General features: G+C 41.3%; 1 protein-coding gene across 3 annotated transcripts in view; it reads left to right on the top strand.

The window, feature by feature from the left end:
* The window catches only part of adcy7 (adenylate cyclase 7), a 56,193-nt gene that overhangs the window by 25,119 nt on the left and 3,727 nt on the right, over positions 1-27,347 (top strand). Inside the window, exons 2-24 of one of the 3 annotated variants that reach the window (XM_062389041.1) lie at positions 4,213-4,939; positions 8,906-9,103; positions 9,361-9,525; positions 9,884-10,033; positions 13,909-14,069; positions 15,498-15,609; positions 15,820-15,947; positions 16,273-16,431; positions 16,646-16,778; positions 17,431-17,619; positions 18,227-18,258; positions 20,857-20,916; positions 21,798-21,875; positions 22,384-22,453; positions 22,737-22,834; positions 23,010-23,094; positions 23,949-24,086; positions 24,231-24,329; positions 24,749-24,945; positions 25,281-25,389; positions 25,685-25,843; positions 26,489-26,635; positions 26,862-26,969. In XM_062389041.1, the coding sequence (XP_062245025.1) occupies positions 4,775-4,939; positions 8,906-9,103; positions 9,361-9,525; positions 9,884-10,033; positions 13,909-14,069; positions 15,498-15,609; positions 15,820-15,947; positions 16,273-16,431; positions 16,646-16,778; positions 17,431-17,619; positions 18,227-18,258; positions 20,857-20,916; positions 21,798-21,875; positions 22,384-22,453; positions 22,737-22,834; positions 23,010-23,094; positions 23,949-24,086; positions 24,231-24,329; positions 24,749-24,945; positions 25,281-25,389; positions 25,685-25,843; positions 26,489-26,635; positions 26,862-26,969 (2,940 nt within the window). In that variant the 5' untranslated portion in view covers positions 4,213-4,774. Of the gene's footprint in view, positions 1-4,212; positions 4,940-8,905; positions 9,104-9,360; positions 9,526-9,883; positions 10,034-13,908; positions 14,070-15,497; positions 15,610-15,819; positions 15,948-16,272; positions 16,432-16,645; positions 16,779-17,430; positions 17,620-18,226; positions 18,259-20,856; positions 20,917-21,797; positions 21,876-22,383; positions 22,454-22,736; positions 22,835-23,009; positions 23,095-23,948; positions 24,087-24,230; positions 24,330-24,748; positions 24,946-25,277; positions 25,390-25,684; positions 25,844-26,488; positions 26,636-26,861; positions 26,970-27,347 lie in introns of all 3 variants that reach the window. The other 2 variants (XM_062389033.1, XM_062389046.1) reach the window with 2 other exon arrangements.

Genomic DNA, 27,347 nt, shown 5'->3' with positions numbered 1-27,347 from the left:
GCTCTGAGATAGCATCCTGTTAATATTGTTAGGTTTCAGCAGCTCCTCCTGGTGAACGCAGCTAATTCAATACCAGTAGACAGTACTGGGGGGAAGAGGAGGGGAGACTGGAAAGGACAGGAGGCTTAATCTAATCTTCCCGGTGCATTGCTGTACATACATCAGTCATCTGTTTATGGAAAGACTGTGTGTGAGCAAGCTACTGCATGATTATGTATTTAGCCTTCCACCAAGCCAGTTGTGAATGATGCAAACATTCTCCAATTTAAAGACTGAAACTAACTTTGGGCATTTAATACTGATCTGTTCATTGTACGTAATAATCATAATAATACGCTGGTGCAAGCAGGGACCTTGTGTGTGTGTGCGTGTGTGTTTGTGTGTAGGTTATTTTCTGTTCTGCTTTGTTACTGCTTAACAATCTTCTCCAGCATAAACAGTAACGCAGTCAGAGCCAGTAGACCTCATGGGGACCAAAGCCTGGTCCTTATGAAGCAAAACATGCTGAGGTCCTACTTAAGGTTAGAAGTGAAGTGTAAATTGTGGTTATGTTGAGGTCGGGGCCTAGGCATGAATTAGTCTTGGTTAGGGATAAGGTTTTGGTTAGGCTGTCAACAATGAATGGAAATCTATGCTAGTATAGTAAGGCTTCCTGAGCAGTGTGTGTACGTGTGTGTGTGTCATCAAACTTACTGTCAACATGATCAAATAGCTTTTCAGAAAATGAGCATCATCTTTATGAAAGGGATTAGTAAGAAAGATGCTTGAAGCTAATGTCCTAAAGCCTGGTTCCTCTGGTCAAGCTGACCTTTACCCACATCACCTTTAACCCTGGCTCTGTTCAGCATGAGCTGAGAAATTCAGAACAGAGTTCACCCTTTTTTTTTTTTGTCCAAACGTATTGAATGTCAACACAAAGACAGCCATAAAAAGCACAGTGATTTGCTTCCTAACTAGCCCTGCTTATTTGCTCTGTGTGAAAGGGCTTTGAAATTGGGCGTAGGTTCGGTGAAGATCTGACCAGATCTTTGGATAAGATTGGTTTATTACCAGTGAGGTGATTACTGAGCATAAAGGAAAGGGATAGATGATTCCCAGGCAGCATTCAGACGTAGTAAATCACAGTCTCAAATGAGGACCCATGCTCATGTGAAATTACAATATCCGGCTCTTCAATGAGGCTTAGACAAATAGCCACCTTTCAAGCTGACAGTCAGAAACTTCTTTCAAGTCTAATGTGCTGAAGTACAGAGTAGGAGCAATCTGGGGGACATATGCAGCTGCATTATACCTCCCTCAAAGGTTTCCTGTTAGGCACCTGCCCTAGTCTGGTGCTTTAGGCTGCCCAGCAGATACGTACGCCTGCTTTGTTTTTCCTGTGAAGCTGAAAATGTCATTCTGCAGTTAAACACACTCTTTGCTTGTGAACACATGAAGGTAACCACAGATAAGCGCGGCAGAAATCTCAATCAAAACTTCCCATATGGGTTAAATTCTTGATAAAGTTAAAGCAGATGCAACTGGTGGATTCACTGAGCAAATTGTCTTACTTTTTCTCAGGTGATTTTTTTTTTATTAGGGTTGTATTACTGTTTCGACTCATTTACAGCATGACATGTTTCATATATATGTTATGTCTTTGTCGTATCACTAGGATTAATAGAAAGAGTCAATAGAAAAGAGTGTTCATAAAAAATAGCCTTGGGCCTTGTTTACTCCTAATAATTAGGACATTTGTGTGTGTTTGAACAAATTGGTGACTCAGTCTGGCTTATGATGGCTAGAATATTAAATAGATAGTCACTGTTTAATGACTAATCTACATTGAACAAAACTGAGAAGAATAGTGTTATGGAAATGTATCATTTTCCCCCTGTGATTTAATGAAAATCCATCCAGCATGGTTTCGACGTGCAGCCACATTGCTGTTGTCCTGAAGCTTTCTACAAAACACAGGCTTAAAAGGGGGAGCAGTCTGTCTTTCAATTCACCTCCTCTCTGACAAGGGGGCCGTTCCGTTCCTGCGTCCCAGCAGCAGGCGCCCAGTGACGTTAGTTGGTTTTTGTATGGCTGTCGTTCCAAGATTCAGTGACGCCAGTTTACAAGGCTGCTATGTGATTCCCTCAATTGCCAAGCTTCCATAGTGAAAGACCTGGCAGCCAGCGCAGCACAGTTTCAGCTATTCATCCCCGCTCGCTGAGAGTCTGGGCTCTATTGAAGCGTACATCCCTGACCCTGTCTAAGCGCTGCAGTGAAAACCACAGGTCTGATGCTGCTACATTCTCCCCATGGCAACTTCCGAGTTGAAGCATGAAAATCGTCATCAGGGGCATGGAGGTTTGACATGAGGTAAATGAGAGGTTTTGTAGGTTAAGAGCAGCTGTTAAATGGCTAAAAGTCTGACTTTGATCATCGATTTAGGTTCAGTATCTTGGATGGGCTTCCCTGTCAGTATCAACATATTGATTTTTTTGTCAAATATAAACATAAATTCCATTTTTTTTTAAATTAAATTAATATTAGTGCATATCAGCAAATGAACAGTTTCCTTTGTCGTTATATCAACCAATTGTATTGACCATCCATTATACAATTGCTTTTGAGGGAACTTAACATAGATTAATTTATAGAAGGGAGAAACGCCATCCGTGGGTCCATTGATAACTAGTTCCCTTGAGATCTGCTGTTGGTATGATAACAGCCCCCCTATTGTCTTCTTTCAGACACACACTGTTTGGGTAATTGTGCCTAAGCAAGCTGTTTTGCATTTCTCATATGTTGCCACTTCTTTTAAATACCTTGGACTATCAAATAAGTGCTTTTGCCTTGACTTAACATCCCTGTGCTTTTGAGCTTCAAAAATATGCGTGAATGTGAAATATTCATCCCTGCCTCGTCTTCCATTCATGACGTCATTGATGGTAACGTGTTTAAGAATGAACATCAGTGCTGTTTATGCTCGTTGGGAGATTTTAGATGTACACATGGTACATAGTAGGTATGTGGAGTAAATTATTCCCCCCAGTGTAAACAGCCAGTAAACATCAGGAGCCTCCTCTCTCAGACCAGCTGGTTCTCATTGAAGCAAGAGGAGGACACAATCCCCCCCTCTCCCCCACAACCAGTCCCATCACAATGTGCTTTGTTTTACCTCCCTGCTCTTCCTTGAGTTTTTACTGCCCTCAAGCCTCAGGCAGTGTGTTATCTGAGGCAGGGGAGAGCCGGCTGGATGCTGCTCTGTCCAGCGGCAGCAGCAGTGAAAGGGAAAGTTAAAAATGGTTGTAAATGACCATCAGGCCAGTCGTTACACTGCTTACTGTGGAAGTGCATTTTATCACTACAAGATTGAAGCCTTACGGCATACTCTTCACTTGCACACAATGCAACAGGTGTGTGTGTGCTTTTCATGGCAAATAGCATCTGTTGCAGTTGCTATGTGAGGCACAAACATGGAGCAGTGTCTTACACTCAGTGCACACTGGGACAGAGATATTATCAACTGGAGGAAATTAGGTTTCTATTGACAGCGGTGCAAAGTTCACATTGTTTCTATCGAGCTATAAGGCAGCGTCTCTTCTTTCCTAAATGCAAAAAGACAACTCATTAGTTATTACACACAGATTCTTGTTTCTCTGTTTTTTAAACAGTTTAATTTTCAATCTGGGCCCCTCTAGAAGAATTTCTAGAATGCATCCATTACCTCAGCTCCTTTGTATCTGCCTTTTGCTAGTTAAAGGTCTCCCCGAATTGTTTGAAGAGATGGGCACAATGTATGCAATGTTATGTTAATAGATAGCATAACTTTACAAACTTAATCTATGGTTTCTTTGGGTGTTTTTCATCTGTTCCTTTCTGTAACTGCAGCTTTGGATCTGTTGTCTGTGTTAATTCATCTTTTTGGGGAGTGTAGAAGTTGTTTATGTTGATGCTGTACAGGACTTCATTCCACAACATTGCATACATGCAGAAGCATGTAGCTCATGAAGGGATTTGAAAATGTACGTGTCTCCTTTTTAAAATCAGTTAAGTCATAAATCTCCAATATATAACACACACCTATGTGAAATATGATATAATATTATACTTTCTATTAATTTTAATTTCTTAGCTTGAGCAGTGATATCTTTGGTCTTGTGTGTGTGTGTGTGTTCCATGAAAGCCTTGGTCAATTGTCTTTTTCCCTCTCAGTTTTTTCTTTCCTTACCCTCATAGGTGCCTCCTGTGGAGTGGAGTTGCTGACCTCACCAGTGTGTCATATCCTGAACCGTGGTGGGATCACTGATGATCTCTGTTGCTGCCCTCACCAACTCCCATTTTCCTCCTGCTCTTCCTCCGTATCCCTCTCCTCCCCTTTCTTAAACTCCCCTCCCCTCCTATTCTGTGTCTCCCGGCCACAGGCTTATTACTCAAACCCACTGAAGGGAGCAACACAGTAGCTGGCAAAGGATGAAGCGGGTCTGCCTGCCAACACCAGACAGAGGATAGAAGACACAAAAGGACCAGCGAAGGGGAAAGAGACAGAGAGGACGACTAGCGGAGAGAGCGCTACAATAAAGCTTGTGAGAAGCAACTACAGCGTTCAAGATGCCTTACCGAAGAAAAAGCACAAGTTTCACTCAAGCGTCATGAGCTAGCGAGGCGCCCCCAACAGATAAAGAACTCTGGACTTTTCTCTTTGCTCCCACACTCAAGAAAAGTTGTGGAGACCCACACTCCTGCTCTCTGGGGATCCTTTTTAACACCTGCTATGCCTCCTCTCTAAGAAGTGATAGCCATGCCAGCCAAGGGGAAGTACCTGTTAAATGACCAGGAGCTGAAAAATGAGGCACTGTACCGCAAGTTCTCCTGCATCAGCCAGTATCAGCCGCTGGTGCTCCTGTTGGGCCTCTCCATGCTCTCCTGTGGAATCCTCCTCATCCTCTTCTTTGCTCTTCGACTGGTGAGTCTTCACATCCACATTTTATGACATTTTATAACTTTTCTGGAAAATCTGAGAATATCTTGTTACTTTTTTGTTTTTGGTGTGCCTTGTCAAGATAGTATTTAATTTATCACACGTCATCCTTATATGAAGTCCGAACTTTTAACAGTGATACTGTCAATTGGAATCGCCATTCCGAGGAGTTTTGCTGTTTTCATGGCAGAAATGACACACACAATGTGATGACATATTTTCCCGAAAAACGTTGCTTATTTACGTTGTATTTCTTGGCTCTTGTGGTCTCCATGGTGGAGGGGGTGGAAGATTCGCTAAACCAAAAGTCAAAGTGTTTACATTTCATGCAAACAGAGGTTGTGTTTGTTTTCAGAACATGGTCTCTGAAATGTAACATATATGTGTAGTAATTACAGAAAAATGGTGGAGACTATAAATATACATGTTTCCCAGCTAGTCAGAGTTATCAGGTTACGGTAAATTCAAGTCTCAGGTAACTTCACTGGCGTGCTTCCATCTTGTAACAAGGTGTCAATGCTGGTTATTGTGGAGTTGAATACAGGTCAACTCTATTACACTGTACAATAGCTTGTTATCTGTAAATGGCTTCAGACTATGCTGTTAATACCAGAAATCTTTGCAGTAACTCTGAAAAAGTGCTGTGCACAAAATGATTTATATGTAATTATACTCAGCTAGATCTATGTCTCCTGAAACGCATCGTAATGACAGTCTGTATGTTCCACACCTGCCCTGATAATAGTAACCAAGATCATAGTTACATTAAGCGGTTATAATCGGTTTTCTTCTCTCACACTCAAAGATAATTGATTTCTTGGGCGGGTAATTGATAGAATCATGTTAGATAAGCAAATTTAAGACAATTATGTTCAGATTAAATATAATTACCAATGGAGATGGTCCAGATTATCAAAACTCAATTTTCAGCAGCAGGCGCTTTTTCTGCAGTTACAGGCTCGTATATAAATCTAATATTGTATATTTACTAAGCACATAGTATTAACAATCTTGATATTGATTCCTTAGATTAGTTTTGTTTTGTTCATGGCCGAGATACACACCAAAAGGGACATTTAAAAAAAATAAAAATAACTGCCAGTGTTCTCTGGTGGACAAACCGTACAATGGAGGTATGAAAAATAGCTCAAACCTGCTCTGGCATATTGTCCTGCTTACAAGACTGGTAAAACTGCAGATGTCAGCTAAGGTCTATCTTTTGTCACAGCAGGCAACTTGACTTGACCTATAGCAGGGAAAGAAATACAGGTTTAATAAGATGACTTTAATGAGGACTTACTTTTATGATGTGGGCCAGAGGGCCAGTATGTATGACATCAGGACCCTGTAACTGCATAGATTTAAATCCAAGTCATTATGCTTGGAAAGTATTGAAAAGTATTTATGATGTATGGCTTACAGTTTACACTCAGCAGCTTTTGTTCACCTGTACAGTCTAATATAAATATAACTGCTTTCCTTTAAAGTCCACTTTTATGATTTTATGTATGTAGATGGGAAGGATAAAAAAAAGGACACTATGGGCTTCATAGACCTTGATGTTATGGCTTTAGCACTGTATTAAATTAGGATGTACAGGATCAGTATGGTTAGTAAAATAGGATGACCAGTCTGATTCCCTGTGTCGTCTTTGAAAATGTGAAAAATGAAAAGCTCTGTCCTCCTCTCTATTTAAATAAAACACTTAACTCCCCTTCACTCAGTAGCTGCTGAGAAGCATGAATGTACGAGTGTTTGTGTAACTGTTTGAATGTGAAGAAGGACACGAAGGACGCAAGGCTTAAATAGACATGGAAGTGCGTATTTCAGCTGTTTCCCCTGGTTTATATAAAGAGGTCAGTGAAGAACACATCCGTTAGACAACCTCAGGTACATGGTTAATGCTTATTATTATTAGGAAATTGTTTTCTATGCAGAGAGGTCAGAGTTCATGGTCAGCTATATAACTGTACCCCTAGATCTGGGTGTCCTGACTTGTGAGTTTAAGTATATTCACTGAGGCACACTCCTCCTGCTCTGCACTCACACTAAAATCATAAATATTGGCTTCGTTTGAATCCTAAACTGTAGAAAATGAATCCAGAGAGAACTAAAGCATGAAATGGTGGTCAAAGCAATGTGGTAGTGAAAGTGCAGCGAGTGTAATCATGGTTCGGACGGGGAGGAGGTAAAGCACGTGTTCATGCTGTTGATTTTGGCATGTCACCCCAACTATTCATACGTTGAACCGACCGATTCTGTCACCAGAGATTATTTAACTTTCCCTCTGCTGGAAAAACCATTGCAACATTCTTTCCATTGTGTTGCTGCTGACTCTGTGACACTTGTTTTTTTATCAATAAGATTGATATTGTGTCCCTCACTGTCCTCTGTCATGAACTAGACATGCTCACATATTGGTTTAGTCTCTTGCTCACACACAAATGAACAAACACATTCACATGTATGTTGCGTTAAATTCCCCTTAAAAAGCTATTACCTGTCACTTCTACTCTCTGTTTCACTCATGCACACAGTTGCCGGGGTTACAGAGGAGTGAAGAGGGAAATGTTGGGATGGAGCTTGTAAAATGCGGTTGTTAAATGCAAAGGAGGGTCAGGGTGTCTGTTAAGAGGGGCCTACCGGTGTCAGAAAGTCACTGTCAACTTATATAACTCTAGAGTTGTGCACATAAGAGGAGTGAATCAAGTGAAACTCCCAACGCCGTTCTCAGGCCCTGATGGGATGGAGAGATGGTGTGTGGGGCTCTGTAGGTTTTATCTTAATGCAATGGGTCTACATTTTTCTAAAAGCTGTAGAGGATGGTTGTGGATTAGGCATTATCTATAACAGAACAGTAAAGGTATCTGGAATCGAACCTTCAGTGTAAAGGAACTATAGATATACAGTACAGAACACTTTGAATAAAAAAAGTTATCAGTAAGAAAACTGCATTCCAATACAACACATGTGAGATTTATGTGTCATACGCTGGACATTATAGCCTCATCTGGTCACTTGGCTTTAGCTCCTGTTCATTTGGAGTAGTTGTTCTCTTTCTGCCTACAAAAAGGTTTTGTCAAGACCCGCAGCTACACAGGGAGTAGAAAGTGCTCTAGTTGAGATCTGGCCTTTTCCGATGCTGCCATGGTAACCAGAAAGCTCAACATACAATGCAGAGATGGCCTTCACTGAGGAGAGATCTATTAACGCTGACTTTGTGTGTGTCTGTCTCTCTCCTGAGCACTCATTTAACCCCTTGTTTCCTCTCTTGCTCGTCCTTTTGACACCCACTCTCTCTCCCACTTTGCACCAAGACTGTCACACACAAGAGAACAGAAAAGCAGTTGTTGATTTCATGCTGCGTTTACATACAGAACACAGATAATCCCGCATACAAGGACACCGAAGCACGTTTCCTCTCACTCACGTGCGAACAGCTTCACAGTATTCTTCCCTCTTGCTTTCTTCTCAATGTAAAATAACTCATGTAGAGGACGGCCTGGAGCAAGTGGGACATGATGCAGAGACAGATGTGAAGAAAGACACTCCGTAATCGTACATGAGCCTCAATGCTCAGACTGAATATCAATGGCTCTCAGGAGCATCTTTTACAGTCTGTGACCCTACAAAGACAAACTCACAATACAGACACACAAACTACTGATTCAAGAGCGGACAAGAATTCGTAGCTTATAGTGTTGTAAAGCAAATATTCTGTAAACTTCTTCAGATAGTGCCTTTGTCCCGTTGTCCTTCCACAAGCTGCCTCATGCTGCCTATGCACTAGTTATTGTAATTTGATATGACCTATGTATATAAAGACCCTTTTACGAGTTGCATACACTGAAAATGGATGTAAACCAACCACTACACTCAGAATAAACAAGTTTGTATCCATTCAATACTCACTTTGTTACAATGTCAAATCTGTGTTCATTTCTCTCTCAGAGTGCAAAGGAACACTGTGCCTTTGTGAGCGTGGTCAGCGGCAGCCTGTGTGTGTTCCTGGCCGTGTTTGTGCTGGTGTGTACAGAGATACTCTCACAGCGATGGAGACGTCTATTGGGTCTGATTGTCTGGGCCACACACCTCACCATGGGCTACACATTCATCTTCCGCAGCCCCATCATCCTGCCCTGGGACCAGGTAACCTGTTCTTATTATATGATCCTTTTGCACAGAATTCAGGTCTACACAATAAGATTGTTTGGATCAAAGATCTTTCTGATTTTAGAGAACTATAAAGAAGAAGTTGTTAAAATAAACTTTTATTAATATCGGACACCTCTACTTATGCCAGGAGTTTGACCAGACTTTTCAGAGAACAGATTATCTAAAATAATCTAAGTAATGCCTGACACACAAATTACTTCTTGAAAATAACAAAACCTTTATATTTCCAGGTCCCTTTTTTCCTCTTTATCATCATCACCGTGTACACCATGCTTCCATTCAAGTTGGGGTACGCTGTGGTGCTGAGCATCATCTCCTCCCTGTCCCACATCATAGCCCTCACAGTGCGCCTCACCATTTACAGCGACGGGCCCACTCCTAACCTTGCCACCCAGGTGAAATCATTGGATTTAATCTCATGTTGTTTGTGTTGGAGGAGTGTGTTGATGGTTTAGGGTCGAAATATTGTAGGTCAGGTAAGGGGAATGTTATTATTGGTGTTTTGAAGCTTTTTGTGCCAACAAGATGAGACAATAAATCCATGAACACTGAAACTGTGGAAGATATATAGATAAAACTCAAAAAGTAAGCGTATTTATTGATAACTTGTTACCGTGACAAAATGTTCTGGATAGCAAAATTAAAGCTATGTATGATATGTGGCCAAAGAAATATTTATGAAACATGTAGAAGTAACGCTGTTGACAATGTACACAGGTTAACAACACTTTTTTTCTGTGTGTGCTCCTGTAGCTGCTGTCCAATGCTATGGTGTTTCTGTGTGGCGGTGTGGTGGGAGCCTTCCATAAAGTCCTGATGGAGAAAACCCTGAGGCAGACCTTCCAAGACACGCTCCGGTGCCTGAGCATGCGGATGAAATTGGAGATAGAGAAAAGACAACAGGTTAGTGTAATACACTGACAAGAGTGGAGCACATCCTGCTATCAAGGCTGAAAACAGCCCCTGTAAATCCGATCAAGCTGCACCAAATTGCACAGGCTCAGCCCTTTAAGTATGCCTGATTTTTTTTTTTCTTCAAGATCTCTGCATTATTTCTTGACAAATTCACAAATATTCCCGGATTCCCCCCCTTTATCAAATCGGCTTTAAAAGTTCATGAGTTCTCCTTGGCCCATGACCCTTTGCCTAAAAAAAGCCTTTTAGTTCATGATAGTCTACTTAGATTTGTCTTTCAGTGTTTAATAATAACTACTTGTAAAATCCTGAAGAGAGTAAAATCCATTTTCGTAATTTACATATATGATGGACACCACCACATTATTGGGGTGAAAGGAGACGGGTAGTGTACATTCTAAACCAGTCATAATGAGCAGTTCAATACGATTTAGCTGGTCTGTCTCTGTATTGTATTGAGTCTTGCCACTTCCTCATCTCCTCTCCTCTATGGAGTTTACACTCATACTCATAGGCCCCGGGCTGGCCCACCCCCACTCGTTCACACACTGACACACGGACAATGAAGCAGAAAGAGGAGAGGATGTGAACGAGCTGGTGTATGACAAACAGTGGCCACAAAAAGTGTTTCCACAACAGACCAAGTGATTGATGCCAATATTGATGCCTATAATATAATTGATGGACATCAAAATAATCAGAATCATTTCTTGGAGAAAATATCATCCTAAAAATTTTTTTTTTTTTGACAGAAATACAATAAAATTTGAACAGTGCACCAAATTACATATTTTATTGTTCATTTACAGCATTGCTTCTTCTTTAGTGATATATCCAGGCAAAATTGGTATTGTACAATGTACAGGTATTGATTCCTGAACTGAATCTGTATTTGAACAACCCAGCCCTAGTCAAGACATGACCAATTCACCGTACATGGGAACTGTCAACAAAGGGAGGTTTTACTGCGCTAAAAAAGGCTCAGTGAAAGAGTTTGGGTGCACCTTAATGATGTGCTGCTGCACCTAAACACCAGTGCAACCAATGTCAAAAGTTTGTCTATCTCAAAGCTTTGCCTTTGGCTGGCCTCGTGTTGACTCTCCCAAGGATCTTTTCATTGCGAATAACAAATCCTTCTAAAATTAGGTCTCCCTGTGATGCCTTTTAAATCAGATGCCTCTGTGCTGACCTGCTTTGACTTCAGAGGACGTTTTTCCCCCTTGTTGTCATTTATTATGACTGGTGCTTAGTATGAGACATAATAAAACATCCTGTCAAGGAAGCTGCTGTGTTGCCTAGCAGGACAGAATGGAATGATATAATCGTTAACATTTAAACCTTCAGTCTTATTTGAATTGTGCAGCCTGGCGCTCAAAGTTAGACAAAGAAAAGAAAGCATGATGGGGGGAAGCTCTAAAACTGCTCCAAAAGGCCAACCAATGAGAAACTCGCTTTGTGTTCCCACATTTATTTCCCCCTCAACCAACATGTTTCTTGGCTGATTGGATGTCAGGGAGAGCTTATTTTAAAACCTAGTGATGTTAACTCTCCTCTTTGCAACCAACACTAATTAAATTGTCTGAAAATGATGTCTCTTTCCTATGAGTCACAGTAAATATCTCCGTAGTGGCAACACATATCAACGTTATGTCATGTAATATAGTTGAGTAATCCCAAACAGAATAGATTACATTTGCAGCAGCGTTATATTATGTGACGCCCTCGTACATTTGCATACCATCCTCTGTACAAAGGCCACTGTACGAGAGGTGAGCGTTCATGTTTCAGACTAAAAGAGTCATTTGAACCTTGAAAGAGGTCGTTCAGACTGAATTCAAGCAGTTCAGGTTGCAGCAGAGACACAAACAATAAATATACAGTGAGTAGTTAACACTCAAAGCCATCTTCATTTTGTGTGGTCACAACCTGAATCAAAAAATAAATTGTGATTTTATTTACATACTCTGACTCTCATGTTTTTTTGTTTTCATAAATCAGAAGTGAAAAGATTTAATATTCAGAATCAAAACATATTCTTATCTTTGGAATAAAACTCCAAAATAAGTCATCATGGAGATTCCAGAAACTCGCCAGGGAAATAAACTCATGACAGCAAACTTTGCTTTTGCAAAAAGTCTCATGGGAAATTCTGACATCAGAGCAAAACATGCTGTGATCTGATGAATTGTAACCTGACCACTGTGTTGAGTCAAAACTTGGCACGACTCAGCGGCATACTACACACTATACATACCATCAAGTGTGGTCGTGGTATTATCGTGCCAATGGCGTCATTGTATTTTCAGCTCCACTGACTGGCAGGAGAAAATAGAGGGACCCACGACAAGAATAAAATACAGGAGATTTATTATTTTTAGCACAAGACACAACTGAACTGAAGCCATGCCAAATGAACACTGGCATGGCTTCAAAACAAAAATGAATGTCCTTAAGTGGCCCAGCTGAAGCTCTGATCCAATCACACACTCCTCATTCCAACCCACCTATCCTGAGAAAATGCTACATAAAGAGTATTCAAGGAAAGATAAAATACAAAGTGGTTGTTTACTTAAACATATGCTTAAACGAGAAATAAATGATTCATTTCTACAACTAAAATATTTACTTTTGTCTGAAAACTGGTGGTGAACACTGAAGCAGTTTATTTTCATAAATCAAGTGCTACTTTATTCATACTCACAAAACACACACACACACACACACACACACACACACACACAGACACACACACTGGTGCAGAAACTTAACTCAGGGTTCATATCTTAAAATATATCATATATTTGTTCTCTCATGTAATCGCCTCTGTTCACATCCACTTGTGCTCAGCAAAGCACTTTGTGGTGACTGAATTATGTTAAAAGCATTTTGTAGATAAATTTAACAAGGCCTGACTCAGCCAGTGAAGTCTGATGATCCAACCCCTTGTGGTTTGAAGAGGGATTAATCATTTCCTGTCTTATTAAAACTATTGAACTTTGAAATTCTCCGGTTTCTCGCTATTGCGCAAGATTGACTTTAATGTGTCATTTTGTATGGCATTAACGTTTTCTACCATACCCATGAACTTTTTAATGTTTTGGCTGCATCGAGATATAGTGTTAATGTTATGATATGTGGTACTGTATTTGGTTACTACAGACATGCTGGTTCCTTTTTAAAACCTCCACCTACTCTTCCGATCAGCAGCACAAGGCTGTGGGGACGGTCAAGCATTGCAGACAGAGCGAAGACATGTGCAGATAATAATCCAGAGTGATGATAGCATTGAAGAAGAGCCAGACCAGAACTTTGGTTCAGAAAACAATCTGATGAGTGTAGTTTGCATGTTCTCCACGTGTCTGTCCACTGGAGATTCTAAATTGACCTGCGGTTTGAATGTGAGTGTGAATGGTGGTTTATCTCTATGTTGGCCCTGCTGTTGTGCATGGGCTCCTGTACTTATGTCTTTGTAAGGACCATTTTAAGCATAGACCCTGCAGAGTGAGGACATTTTTGGTAATTGAGGACATTTTTTGTCTAGTCTTCAGTCAAGGGGTTAAGACTTGATTTTATAGTTAGGGTTGGAATTAGGTTAGGGTTAGTGTAAGGCATTTGTATGGATGATTATGGTTAGGGTAGGGGCTAGGGAATGGACTGTGTCATCACTAAGATAGAAGCAAGTTGTATTGTGTATTTGTGTGTGAGTAAGTGTGGACCAGGTAGACTTTATATTGCTTTTATAAATCCTCACTGTACATTGAATGCCATCAAATAACTAAAATATCCTGGCTCAGATGAATTATAGCTATGCAACTAATTGTGTTCTTGTTTCTGTCTATGTGTGTGTCTGTGTGTGTGTGCAGGAGAACCTGCTGCAGTCTGTGCTGCCCGTCTACATCTCCATGAAGATGAAGCTGGCGATCATGGAGCGCTTGCAGGACTGCAAAGACAAAGCAGAGCAGCAGCGACTCGTCAAAGACAATAACTTCCACAGCCTTTACGTCAAGAGGCACGAGAATGTTAGGTAACTTGAAATACTGAAAAAGCCATGGATACTTATTGATCATAATTCAGCCCTCGAGGCCTTATTTGAACTGAGGTTGGGATAGTTTAAATAAAAAAAGAAGGAGCCTTTGCTCACCACTTCTCATAATGGTGGAGATTAGTATGCCTGTTTGTTTTCAAAGCATTGACCCAGTTACAGCTCTTTGTTTTACTAGGGTTTCATTAATTTAACAAGTGCTGACGGATATTGCGTCATCTTAAAGTGAACTTTGGCAAATGGCTCAACAGCATTTAATTTCTGCGGGATAAATGTCAGCAAGACAGTCTCTTCTTTACCACAATAAGGAAATTGTGTCATACTGAGCAATAAGAATATAATGGAAACATACTTTTATTTGTATATTTTTCAGAATGATTTCATCTTTTTTAAAAAGGTGATTTTCAGTATTAAATGCAAAGACATTATGAATTGATTTGACTTCTAATAGACCTGTGGTCTATTCTAATCAAAAGGTAAAAGTAATGACCTTATGTGCTGCCACGTTTATTGAGGCCAGAGTAAGAAGGTGGTGAGTGATAGTCTGCGTCTCTGACCTATCTCTGTTATTACCTCAGTCGGACCTGTCATTATCTGTGTTGTCTATCTCACGGAGCACCTGGACGGTTTTGGTCAGACAGGGGAGCAGTTTCGTTCAGGTGCCAGAGATCGTCCCTCTGCTGGCCACCTGATGGGCAGCTGTACTCAGACCAGGCAGCCACCTTTAATCGGCCTCAGCTACATGCGGTGTGGCTCATTACCAGTTGTCTTCATCTAGGGCTCTGTGGCTAAATTCAATGCCACACATATATCTATTGATTCATTGTTGTTTTTTATATGAGTCTGCTTCAATTGTTAAATATACGTAGTCTGAAAAATTGCGAACTTATACATGGGATTTCCCATCAATGTCACATTAAATTGATCCTTTCATGCTATAATTTACAGAACTTGTCACACAATTGTTGACATTCCCTGTGGTTCAGCGTGATAAGCATGGCTTACAGAGAGGGTTAGAATTTCATTCCCCTCTGGCCGGCCCTTCTCAGGCAAGGAGTCAGGTGTTGTGTGTGCATTGGGCTATTGCCAATCTTTTTCCATGTGGTGTCATGTCTGGTTCTTTCAGAGGTCAGATGAGATAATATTGGCACTAACTGGCAGCCTTAATCATGTCCAAGCTATGACTGAGCATTGAAGTAGACAGGCATTTTATTCTGCAGAATGTCAGGAGATTATCTAGAGTTAAGCCTATGTTTGAAGCCGACTATACCGATCATGTTTCGATTTATTGTTGCAAACTGTATAAGTTGTTCCAGGGGATCGTATACAATGCAGACTCTAATTACTGGTCAGATCGGACATCTCTGTTCGGGTAAATGTGTTGAACTCCCTGCTCTCTCTTTGCCTCAGTATTCTTTATGCAGACATTGTTGGCTTCACACGGTTGGCCAGTGACTGTTCCCCCAAGGAGTTGGTCATCATGCTGAATGAACTGTTTGGAAAATTTGACCAAATTGCCAAGGTGAGTTCTTCTGAGTGTCTTTTGTCATTTTTACAGATGACCAAGGCACTTCAGTTTCAGTCGTGCAAAACTGTTGGTGTATTGGACAGCTTCCATTTGTTGGCATGTCTTGTGTACAGTCATATTCTGTCTAACTACTTACATACATACATTTGCAGACTTGTTGCATAAAACTGTATTTACCCCAATATTTTTTGTCATTCCTTTTAGGAGAATGAATGCATGAGAATCAAGATCCTTGGGGATTGTTATTACTGTGTGTCAGGGCTGCCAGTCTCTCTGCCCAAACACGCCAAGAACTGTGTGAAAATGGGACTCGACATGTGTGAAGCCATCAAGTGAGTTTGTGCTCACCATTCCCGTCTGCTTTTACCTATGATTGCACATGTTGAAAAGAGCTTGTACTTCAGCTTGACTTTTTAAGTATTTTACTGGTAGGAAAGTCTGAGGAAATTCTGACAGCGCTTTGTTGGATGATGTGTTTAACCAGGTATTTAGACACAGAAACAACAGGGCTTCACATAGACAGAGATAGAAAGGTTAGAAGATCGGGTTATTATGTCATCCTGAAACGGTGCCTTGAAGCTCTGGTCATCGTAAAGAAACCAAGTTTACAATCAACGATCTAAAGAACTACTGCCAATTACTCTGAAACTCCTTCAGGCAGGTACGCGAGGCCACAGGAGTTGACATCAACATGAGAGTGGGTGTGCATTCAGGAAACGTGCTCTGCGGTGTCATTGGCCTTCGCAAATGGCAGTTTGATGTGTGGTCGCATGATGTCACGCTGGCTAATCACATGGAGTCGGGAGGCCTTCCAGGGTAAGTGGTACAGTATTTCATTCGTGTCATAAATGTCATCACCACCTATACATATTCACAGTAAGTCACCATATTGCCTAACACAAGTTTAGGGGGCCTGAGGTTCACACAACATTAATGTTAATAACCCCCCCCTAATAACATAGTTATAACAAATGTCTCTCATAGCCAATGTCACGTATTTGATTGTTTCATCTGCTCTTCACTCTGTAAGACGCGTCCACATCACAGAGGCAACTCTGAAGCACCTGAACAAGGCTTATGAAGTGGAAGAGGGCAACGGCCACATTAGAGATCCCTATCTCAAAGAGCTCAATATTCTCACCTACCTGGTCATCGATCCACGGGTGAGTTCTCAGTCCAGCTTCCTTGAAGATGCAAAGTGTGAAATATGAAGTGTATGAAAACACTACTGACGGGGTTCAGGGTGGCTGTGCCAGCAGTGTGTGAATGGTGTGTGATAGAAAAAGTGCTGCGTGTAGAAGTGCTGTATGAATGTGTACGTGAATGGGTGAATTCGACTTGTGTTGTCAAGTGCTTGGTCGTTAAAACTGGAAAAGGCCTATATAAATAGAGTTTTTGTTTTCTACATGTCAAAAATCCATTGTCTTCTTTGTGTTGTTGTCCTTTGAGTTATCATTGATATTCTACTGTAAAATACCTACTGGACATTTTTGAAAAATCAATAACAGTACTGTGTATTTACCAACCTTACTGCATGGTTGCCATTGTTTGTTTTTGTGCAAGCTGAATCTTGCGGCATAAAATCCAAAAGCCAATGTCGATCCAAAATGACCCAGAAAAACAGTTCTTCTCTATGAATTGTTACCAAATTGAAGGAAGCAAAGCCTAATTGATTTTAAATGGCAAAATCTAACTTGCACATATGGAGCCTTATAAAATACCAGATGCTTCGCAGGTTGCCATTTTGCATGGATTCCACAGATATGTTCTCACTCTTAACAGTAAATGTCAAATGTCTTGTCTTTGTGTCTTAAGTCTAAGGACCCATCTCTGAACGCCCGCAGCGCTCCTAAACATCGTGTTAACGATGGTCTGAAGATGCGTGCGTCAGTGCGTATGACCCGTTACTTGGAATCCTGGGGGGCTGTCAAACCTTTTGCCCACCTGCAGAGTCCAGAGGGCTTCAGCCCAGACACTATCATCAATGGCAAGCCACGCAACAAGGTGAGTGACATCAACTGGTAAATAACTGTTGTGTGTTAACCACTGCTGAAAATTTGCTACTAAACCTAATGGAAAATGTAGGGAAGGCTTTTGTTGACTTTTCTGAGCTGTTTTGATGTTCTGATGCGTCCAACATTTGTAATACTATATTACTATAATACACTAATAAATGTTAGCTGTTCGAATCATAGCATCTCGAAACAGCTGCACTAAATATGTATGTTTATGCAGAGTATCAGTGTTAGTGGAGGAAGAAGTTCTTCGAATTTTTTTTAACTAAATGTAGCAATACAACAGTCTAGAAATACTTAAACGTTAAGTCAAATATTTTGTAGAGTAGCATTATTAGCAGCAAAGTATGCTTAAATTACCAGAAGTAAAAGTACTCCTTATGCAGAAGGACCAATTTCAGGCTAATGTGTAGTATTGATTGTGTTATTGGACGACGAATATTGATACCCTGATGTGTATGTAACTCTTAATTGTTGGAGCTGGTATATGTGGAGCTAGATTTACTAACCCTGCTGTAACAATACATCAGAATTATTGTCAATGCTGACATTTTTTGTATCAATAATGTGAGGCTGCACCAATCTATGTTTTCCAGGACATCCCCCTGCGATCAAAGATCACCGAGAGGTAAGACACTTCTCAGCTGTTATATTGATATGTTAAGCCTCCATTTCGTGACTGTGTCGATTTTGCAGGTATATCAACAGAGTCAGTCTGAAACTTGGCTGGTGTAAAGAGACAGAATGTGCTCACACATAATCACCTTGGAAGTCAGCCCTTGTAATAACCCTGTTGCTAAACAGCATCTTGATGGCCATCGCTTTTGCAGGAACGTTAGTCCTCCATCGTCTTGCCCTGCCAAGATGTTTCCATCTGTTCAAATAATCTGAACTGGTCTCCATCACATTTTATTAATAATATTATGTAATACACAAAATTCGGCATCAAACCATTTTAATGTTATACAGTCAGTACATTTCTGCCAATGTTCAGATTCAAGATTCTACTTGTTATATGTGAGAGTTTCGGTCTGGCTTGTTCTTTTTTACACTTACATTTAAAACAATATTCAGGTAAGGGTCTAAAGCAGTGTGTTTGGTGGCTCTTTTACACATAATGGTTTGTAACAACCCATTTCTGAGCTGGTATACTTGAACACCATTTTTTTTATGTTTTAGTTTTAACAATTGCTGTCTCTGTATAAAAAAATCCCCTGGCAGCTTTGGGTTACATTTCACACAAAGCAGCTGATTACTTATCATGATTAATGCATGAAAGCAGCACAATGCAATCTCCAAGCTCACCTGTTTATTCATGCAATTATCCAATCAGCCAATCACGTTGCAGCAGAGCAGTGGATAAAATCCAAGAGCTTTAGTCAATGTTCGCATTAAACATCAGAATTGGGGAAGATCTGATCTTGGTGACTTCCACCACGGCATGATTGTTCCCAACAGTCAGAGTGTTTCTAAAACAGCTGATCTACTGGGACATAAAGGCCACAGTAACTCAGGTACCCACAGTTTAGAACTGTAGTGAGCAGGAAAACCACTCAGAACGAACTACACATCAAACCTTGAACCACATGTGCTTACTCTCCTGTTGCTAAGAACAGAAATCTAGAGCATCACTGGAGTGTTGAAGACTGAAAAATGTAGAGTGGTCTGATGAATGTAGAGTTTGCGTCATGCCGCGGTCGGGTCAGGATTTGGTTTCAACAGCATCAATCCATCAACCCGACCTGTCTCGTGTCCAAGGCTCAGGCTGATGTGTAATTCATGGCACACTTCTGGCCACTTGATACTTATACATTACCATCTTTATTATTTGATACTTCCAGCAAGAAAATGCTCAATGGCACAATCAGAAGTCTGAAACTGGTTTCATAAACATGACAATATGTTCATTGAGCTTCAGTGGGTCTCCTCAGTCACCAGATACGAATCCAACTGACCCTTTGGAATGTGGTATAGAACAGGAGATTGGCAGCTTGGATGTGCAGCTGACAAATTCTGCAAAAATGATGTGATGTCAATATAGTCATCAATGCTGAGAAGAATGTACTGAGAGCAAATTCTCATTCAGTTCCTAATAAAGTGCTTGGTGATTATAAATTACCAATTCACTGCACGTATAATTACATAAGGTTAAGATTAAGATTAAGATGCATATATTAGTCCCAAACACATGCACAGACATGCAAAGGCACACTCATGCAGGTAGGGAAATTCAACTTCTGCTTTTGACCCATCTGGTGCAGGACACACCAGATCGGGGAGGAGATGTTGGGGGAGTAAGGTGCCTTGCTCGGGGGCACTAGACAGGGTAGGGAGACTCTTGGATTTTTGGACAGATCAATCCAGATTCCTACAAAGCCTGCTGGGAGGATAGGGTATGAGTCAGATAAGAACCCTTTAAATGTTTGGTATGGATCAGTATCAGGGGGCGAACACAGGGATATCTTTCTCTCTCCTTAACATTTCAAGGTAGGCGTTGGCCTTGGAAGAGGTATAGATTCCTTGATTGCCCAAGTTTAATGTGTCATTATCATTATTAAGCAGTTGAAACCACAGGAAACATAACAGAGGATGTAATCTTAATACTAGGGGAAATAGCCACTAAAATCAAATGTTGAGATTTTTTGTCCAGTCCCCAAATCAATAGGAATGTCACACAAGTAACACTTTCACTAACAGATTGTCACCACTGAGCAGCTGCTGAGTGTAGCTGTACTGCATTGTCGCTCATTAAGAGTGGTGAGAGGGCTGGGCTCCATGAAGAGGCCTTCCATAAGTCTGGCACAGGCAGCGAGTGCACAGACAAATATGTAAAGTGTAGCTACTGATTAGTGAGAAGGACTCACCTACACAAACAGTGTGGGCTGGAGTAATGTGATTAGATCAGATAAGTGTGGGCCTAAAAGCACAAGCATCCACACTAGAACAGTGGAGGTTTGTTTTACGGTAGAAATTGTTAATTTCATTCACTGTAGCAGAAGCAGCAGCTGCTAAACATGTCTGAGGCTGAAGTTAGACTGAAATGAGATGCATCCTCTCAAGCTTCATGACAATACAGAGCAAAATATGTGTAGTTCTGTGGTTAAATCTAAAAGTTGTGATTGGGCAACACCCGTTCACGTGCCTATATCAAACTGATTCATATAGATTTATATAGATTTTGTTCATGATGGTTTTGTGTTAATGTCTCACTGTTGGGCCCTGGCAGCTTTGATGAGTCTCTAGAGGAACCTTTCTCCTTGCCTGCAGCTCCGTTCAGCAGCTATAAGTGAGTGGGGCCCTCATGGCCCGCAAGGTCCCGCAGTGCAGTAGTTCTTAACCTCGTGGCACCCTGAGACTAAATGAATATATGCTTGCTCAAAGGCACTTGTTTAAAAGATGGTGAGCTTTCACATCATGTAGAAAACTCTCACATTTTCATCTTTTAAATATTATGATAATTTTTTGTGGGCAACAAGGCTGAAATGGCTAATTTATCACAGTCATTTTAAAGCCATAACACACTTATTCTACAGGAAATTCCAATAAAACAAATATAATTCTTGACGCCCCCAAATCTCAAATAATTCAGTTTGATGTATTGTCCTCCAGGGTGAGAACTACTGCTGTAGCAGAGAGCCTTGCCCTCCCAACACTAACCTGAACAGTGATATCCCACTGTTCATCTCATCGTTTCTCAATGCTACCTCTTCCTAACAGGCCATCGTGTGATCTGAAATGTCGTCAGCAAAACGCTGTAACTCCAGTAGACTGACATGCTTCTATTAACACTGATCACTGACTGGGGCTTGTGTGTGTGTCTGGGTCTGTGCGTCTATGGTGAGTGTTTCCTTCCTGACTAGAGTAGGGGGTTTCCAAGCAGAGGCCCGGCAGCAACCCTCTCCCTGAATGCCCTCAGAGATCATCTAACACACAGCGTTCTGCATCCAGCATACTCCTTCCACATAACTCACTCACAGGCACAACCGTTATTTCTCCCACTAATGCTCCGAATGGTATTAACCAAGTTGCCTCCCAGCACAGCTAAACAGGACCTGAGTAACCTGCATGACCTAATCGGGTTTTCCAGCATCTGTTCCTATCAGCCTGAGTGTCTCAGTGTCCGTCCCTCTGCCTCGTCCTAACTGTCTGTGTGCTTTTTCGCTGCAGGAACAAATCCCAGAAGAGTAAGTTTGATGAGGAGCTGCACAACGAGATGACCACGACCATAGATGAGCTCAGCAGCAAGTAGGCTCATCTTTACTATAAAGCTTGCCTTTCAATGATAAAGCAGGTGTTTGATTGATAATGGAATATGCTGTCAAATAAAAGTGATGGTTGGCAGAGTGAGACATTGATAACTAAGGTTTTCCATTCAGCGCCGACATCAGGTCGAAATACAAAATTGTCCTACATTACCAATTACCATTAAAACAAATGGCATTCCCATCAGCTGCAGTTCTATGTGTTTAGTGCTAATTAGTAAATGTTAGCATGCTAAAGTTTTGAGCTAAAATGTGAATCATGGTAAATATTACATCTGCTAACAGCCTTTCAGCCTTTTAGCATTTTCATTGGGAGCATGTTAGCATTTAGCTTTGTTTGTCTGTGCAGAATGCAGTGCCATTTTCCCTGGAGTATATTATCTTTTGAAACTTAGGGTAATAGCCAGAGCAATCTATTCTTTCTTCCTTTTTATTTCTTCCTTCCTTTCCTTATTACCTCTTCCATAATTCTTCCTCTCTCCCTCTCTCAGGCAGTGGTCTAAGACTGAGGAGAGTAGCAGCTTAGCTCTGTGGTTTCCAAAGAAAGATCTGGAAAAGCAGGTTGGTTTGACATTTAGCTCATTGAAAACATCTACAGTCCAGGCTGCAAGTATTTGGAACACTGTCAACTCTCACAATTTGGGAACCATGTTTAAAAAGGGCTGTGTCTCATACACGAACCTCCTACATTAAAACTGAGACGTGGCACTTTATCGCGGCTTCTATTATCCACAGAGGCTGAAGAACAAAAATTTGCAAATACTTATGGCCTGATGTATATTTCTACAATGTCATACATTTCACTTCATGCAGAAGTTAATGGGTGTACTGTGTTCCTTCTCAGTACCGAGCTCTGGATTTGCCGATATTCAAACACTATGTTGGCTGCGCCACCTTCATCTTCCTCTGCATCTTTATGATTCAGCTGTTTGTCACAAAGGAGTGAGTATGACCAACTCATCAAGCATAATCAAAAAATCTAAGAGTCCTGAGATGTCGCCGACATCATTTGTCACAAGACATCTATGACTTCTAAAGCACAATGTGAAGATTATGTGTTGTGATGTGGGAAAGGAAAAGACGATTTCTGACTAACTCTGTTTTTTATGTCCCTCAGTCTACAGAAGTTGGGTATTTCATTTGGAGTGTTGGTTTGTGTGCTGCTGCTGACGCTGGCCATCTGCTTCGCAGGTCACCTACAGGTCAGTGTCTTAAAGTCTCATATTCAGATATTTAGGAGATTCACTCGTAGACTCAGCTGCTCTCAGGCAGTTTGTGTTGGTTCATATTTGGTTTTATAGAAAGTGGAAAAGTAAGCCTCACAGTTATATCAACTCCTTCATACCTGCTTACAGTTGAACTGGATGCAGGTCAAAGGTCAGTGTGGGACGGCCAGCCTTCATTTCAGCCGCACTTCTTAGGTCTTGTTTTATATGATGCTGACCTGGCACCGACTTGCAATACAAGTGTTATGCTGTCAAAGTGGTATTGAATAAAAAAAAAAAAAAATTGAGATTGAGAAGAGGAAATGAAATGTGAAATTCTTCTGTAGTTTGAAGGCCACACAAGATAAACAGCATTCCAACACCAAGTCCTATAATAATCCATCCTGTAGTTATGTGTAGTCGTGCTAACAAACCAACAAGCAAATGGACACGGGTGAAAACATAACCTCCTTGGCGGAGTTAGAAATCTTTATGTTTGTAAAGGTAAAAAAACACCTTAACAATTACTTGGCAAAGTGTGATGATGGAGTGTTCGGCGTCTGCGAAGGTGTCTGACCGTGCCAGGTTTAGCCGGTGTGTGAGTGGAAACATGTCATGGAATCTGTCCCCTTGCTTACACAGGGCTGCAGCTTTCTATAGCTTAACCTATTGACCCCTGACATTCAGGCCTTGAGGCAGCGTTTTCCTCATTCAGTCAGATTCCTGCCCTGGAAATAGCCACCGTCACTCAGACACGATGTCTGGAGATTTACGACCATGTCAGAGTCACATGCTCCTCGTGGTACCTGTTTGACCCCGTCTCTCTCCTCACCTCTCTCTCACCTCTGCAGCGGCTGTTTCCTGAGAAGCTCTCGAGGTGCCAGTGGCTGTCAGCTGTGTCCGAGGCGGTGGTGAAGCGGCCGTGTGTGCGTCTCCCTCTGGCCACTATCACAACTACGGTCATCATTATCTTGGCCGTGTTCAACCTGGTAAGACTCCAATCACATGTTGAGAGGGTCATTATACAGTCTGCTATTTCGAGCTGTCCTACACTTCACAGCCACCATGCCAAACATCAAAGCATTCGGTCCAGTGGATGAGCGTCAGTCCGATCTTTTTTTATCCCCCTGCAGGGCTTCGTCCAGACACGTGTGACAGAAAACATGGCCGACCTGTGTCACACAAATCGCTCCCATGAGCAGGGATCAGACGGAGGCCTCTTCTACCTGCCTGTGAGTGACGGATTTGTTAATCATAGGAAATAATAACATTTCACATTGTTTTATATTAGAGCGGATTAAATAGTATTCGCAAGTAGTCCTGCTATGTGTTTAAACGTAGAGCCAGAGGAGAAGTGATGCCAGAAGAGTTTCTGTGCTTTGGCAAAGAGATACAGATCACACATGGATCAAAACATGAGACACATCATAAAAATGTTCACCATGCTCTATGTGGGTCCTGCTCATAGACTGTATATGAAGACAAATGGCATAATGGCATTTATGGATAGTGGCAGGAAGTGTAGACGTCGGCCATCTTTATTTACGGTGACAGATGACAATTTTTCTCGCAGTGGGAAGTTGTGTAAAGTTTACTTCTGGTATTTGTCTCAGGTCTTCTTCTAAATCCTGTCCCTCTTCCTCTCCTTCAGTACTCTGTATACTGCTGTATCCTGTCCCTCATTGCATGTGGAGTCTTCCTGCGGGTGAGCTTTGAGCTCAAAGTGCTCTTCCTCACCCTGGCCTCCACAGTATATTACATCCTCATCCTCAGCACCAATAGGGAACTGTTTTTGGCCTATGGCAATGTCCTCTACGCTCAGACCAATAGCAGCTGGAAATGCAGCAGGTAGGATTCAGTATGAAAAGAAAATGCTGTCCGGTAGTTTGCTTTGCTTCTTTTTTGGAAACCTTTAACTGTGACGGCTCAGCACAGGAAAATCAGCTCTGAGTAGATCACACATGTCAAACAAAGAAATTATGCTATTGTGTCACTTAAATGAAGTATAATGAAAAATGAATTGGCGGAATAATAAATAACCTTAACTATGTGAGTGCTTGTGGTCAACGTTTTTCTACTTTGTAAAGACATTGCTCTTGTGACCTTACATTGAGTGATTGTTTGTGAAATGTATAATTCAGAGTCATGTCCAGGTGTAAATGATTGTTCTTGTTCTACAGCAGAGACGATGAATCCATCCTGAGGTGGATCGGGCTGGTGAAACACCCGCAGGTGATGAGCTGCATATACATCACCCTGTTCCTGGTGACCATGCTCATCATCTCACAACAGGTACTGACGCTCTCAGTTTCTTTCTTTCATTCCAACTATACAAACTGAAATCCTGTTTATTTATATAAATAGGAGCATGTTTAGATTTATAACCTGTAAAGTAAAACGTGTCATGACCTCAGCTCTTACATTTCCTTCTGTCCCTGTGGTTCACCAGTTATTAACTGATAAGAAGTACTAAAGCTCTGAAAATGAATACATCATTTCACTGCAAATAGAATAGAATTCCCATTGATATAGTTATTAGGTTATGGTTTCTTTATTGCTCTAACCTCATTGTGTTCCTGTCTCCTAGAACGAGTCCTGCTTCCGTCAGGACTTCCTGCTGAAGTACAAGAACCACACGGAGCAGGACGAGATCGAGACCAGGGAGAACCTGAACCGCCTGCTGCTGGAGAACGTGCTGCCGGCCCATGTGGCGGCACTGTTCGTCGGGGAGAATAAAAAGAACGAGGTGAGATGGCACCTAGTTGAAAACCTCAGTCCAGCAATACCATAATAGCTATTGTCTGTTAATATAAAGCACAAGTAAGTTAACTTAAACATTTGAAAGAAATGGGGATCTATACACATTTTAGGTTGTATCCAAAGTCCTCAAGTTTGTAGAATACTTTTTCTTTTTCTTATCTGCACAACGTCATTTATCATATGATGTCAATTGATCAGGGAGCATTTTATAGAACCATATAATCTTGTAATAGATCATCTCTCTCGTATTTGCGGAGATTTTTTGTAAAATGGTTCTTCAGACCATATTCTGTTCACTCCGATCAGCTTCAAGGGTTAGTCATCTGGAGCATCTCTGCCAAGTGTGAATCTCTCCATATGTTGTTGAGTTGTTGTGGACATACACACACATGCTAAACTAGTGTGAAGGAGCACAAAGATAGATGTTTTATTCATATTTTAAAAGTGTCTCCTGTGATGTTTGGGTGTTTTCAAAATGTTGTGAAACTTTTTAGATACGAGGTCAATTTATTATTCTTATCTTAGCAGTGAACAATCTTGAACTTGTATCAAAGCCCATCAATCCTATTTTCCCTCGTGGCAAAACTATTAACACCTCGTTTTTTATTTTATTTTGCATCTCACCCAACAGGACCTCTATTACAAGTCCTACGACTGTGTGTGTGTGATGTTTGCCTCGGTCCCGGATTTCAAAGAGTTTTACACGGAGTGTGATATCAACAAGGAGGGCCTGGAGTGTCTCCGGCTGCTCAACGAGATCATCGCAGACTTTGACGAGGTCAGGAAGAGAAGAAGGAAAAACGTTCATCCTCATCCTTTGATTCTTTAGCACGTACTTCTCCTCCAGTTCCAAATGTTAACCATGTGGACATTGTGTTCAAACAGAACAGTGTAAATATCCAGCTAAATCCCCTCTGTGTGACGTGCCAGCAGGAGCGAGGACTGTAAGTGATGAAGCTCCCACATGCACACGTCACTCATTTTACTTTGCTCTGACCCGACAGCTGCTGTCCAAGCCAAAGTTCAGCGGTGTGGAGAAGATCAAGACAATCGGCAGCACTTATATGGCGGCTGCTGGGCTTAGTGGGACGCCCGGTCAGGAGAACAATCAGGTGGAGTAGCTACTTCTTCGGACCAGGGTCAGAACAGGGTCAGGGTTCCCACACATTATTTATACATTTTCAGTAATGGAATCAATCTGGTATTTGATTAAATTGACCAAATATCCTTGAAATAATCTTTAATTTCCTTGAAATATTTGATTGTATTTCAGACCCTTACATCAATCTATGTAAGGGTCTTCAATTCTCCACTTTCCTAACATCCTCCAGACCCTGTTCTGACCCAGCTTCTGACTTAGGGGAGTGCCAGTGCCAGCTGGTCAGTTGGGAGCCCTGAGGATCAGATTGGTTTCTGTCAAGTGTTTTTTCTCAGCAAGCCTTCAACGCACTGTCTGACCTGTCATTAAAACTTGAAGTGGTCCCAGTGAC

This window comes from Platichthys flesus, chromosome 1 (assembly GCF_949316205.1).
Source record: "Platichthys flesus chromosome 1, fPlaFle2.1, whole genome shotgun sequence".
NCBI classification, from domain to species: Eukaryota; Metazoa; Chordata; class Actinopteri; order Pleuronectiformes; family Pleuronectidae; genus Platichthys; species Platichthys flesus.
This window is presented reverse-complemented; position numbering and strand designations above follow the sequence as displayed.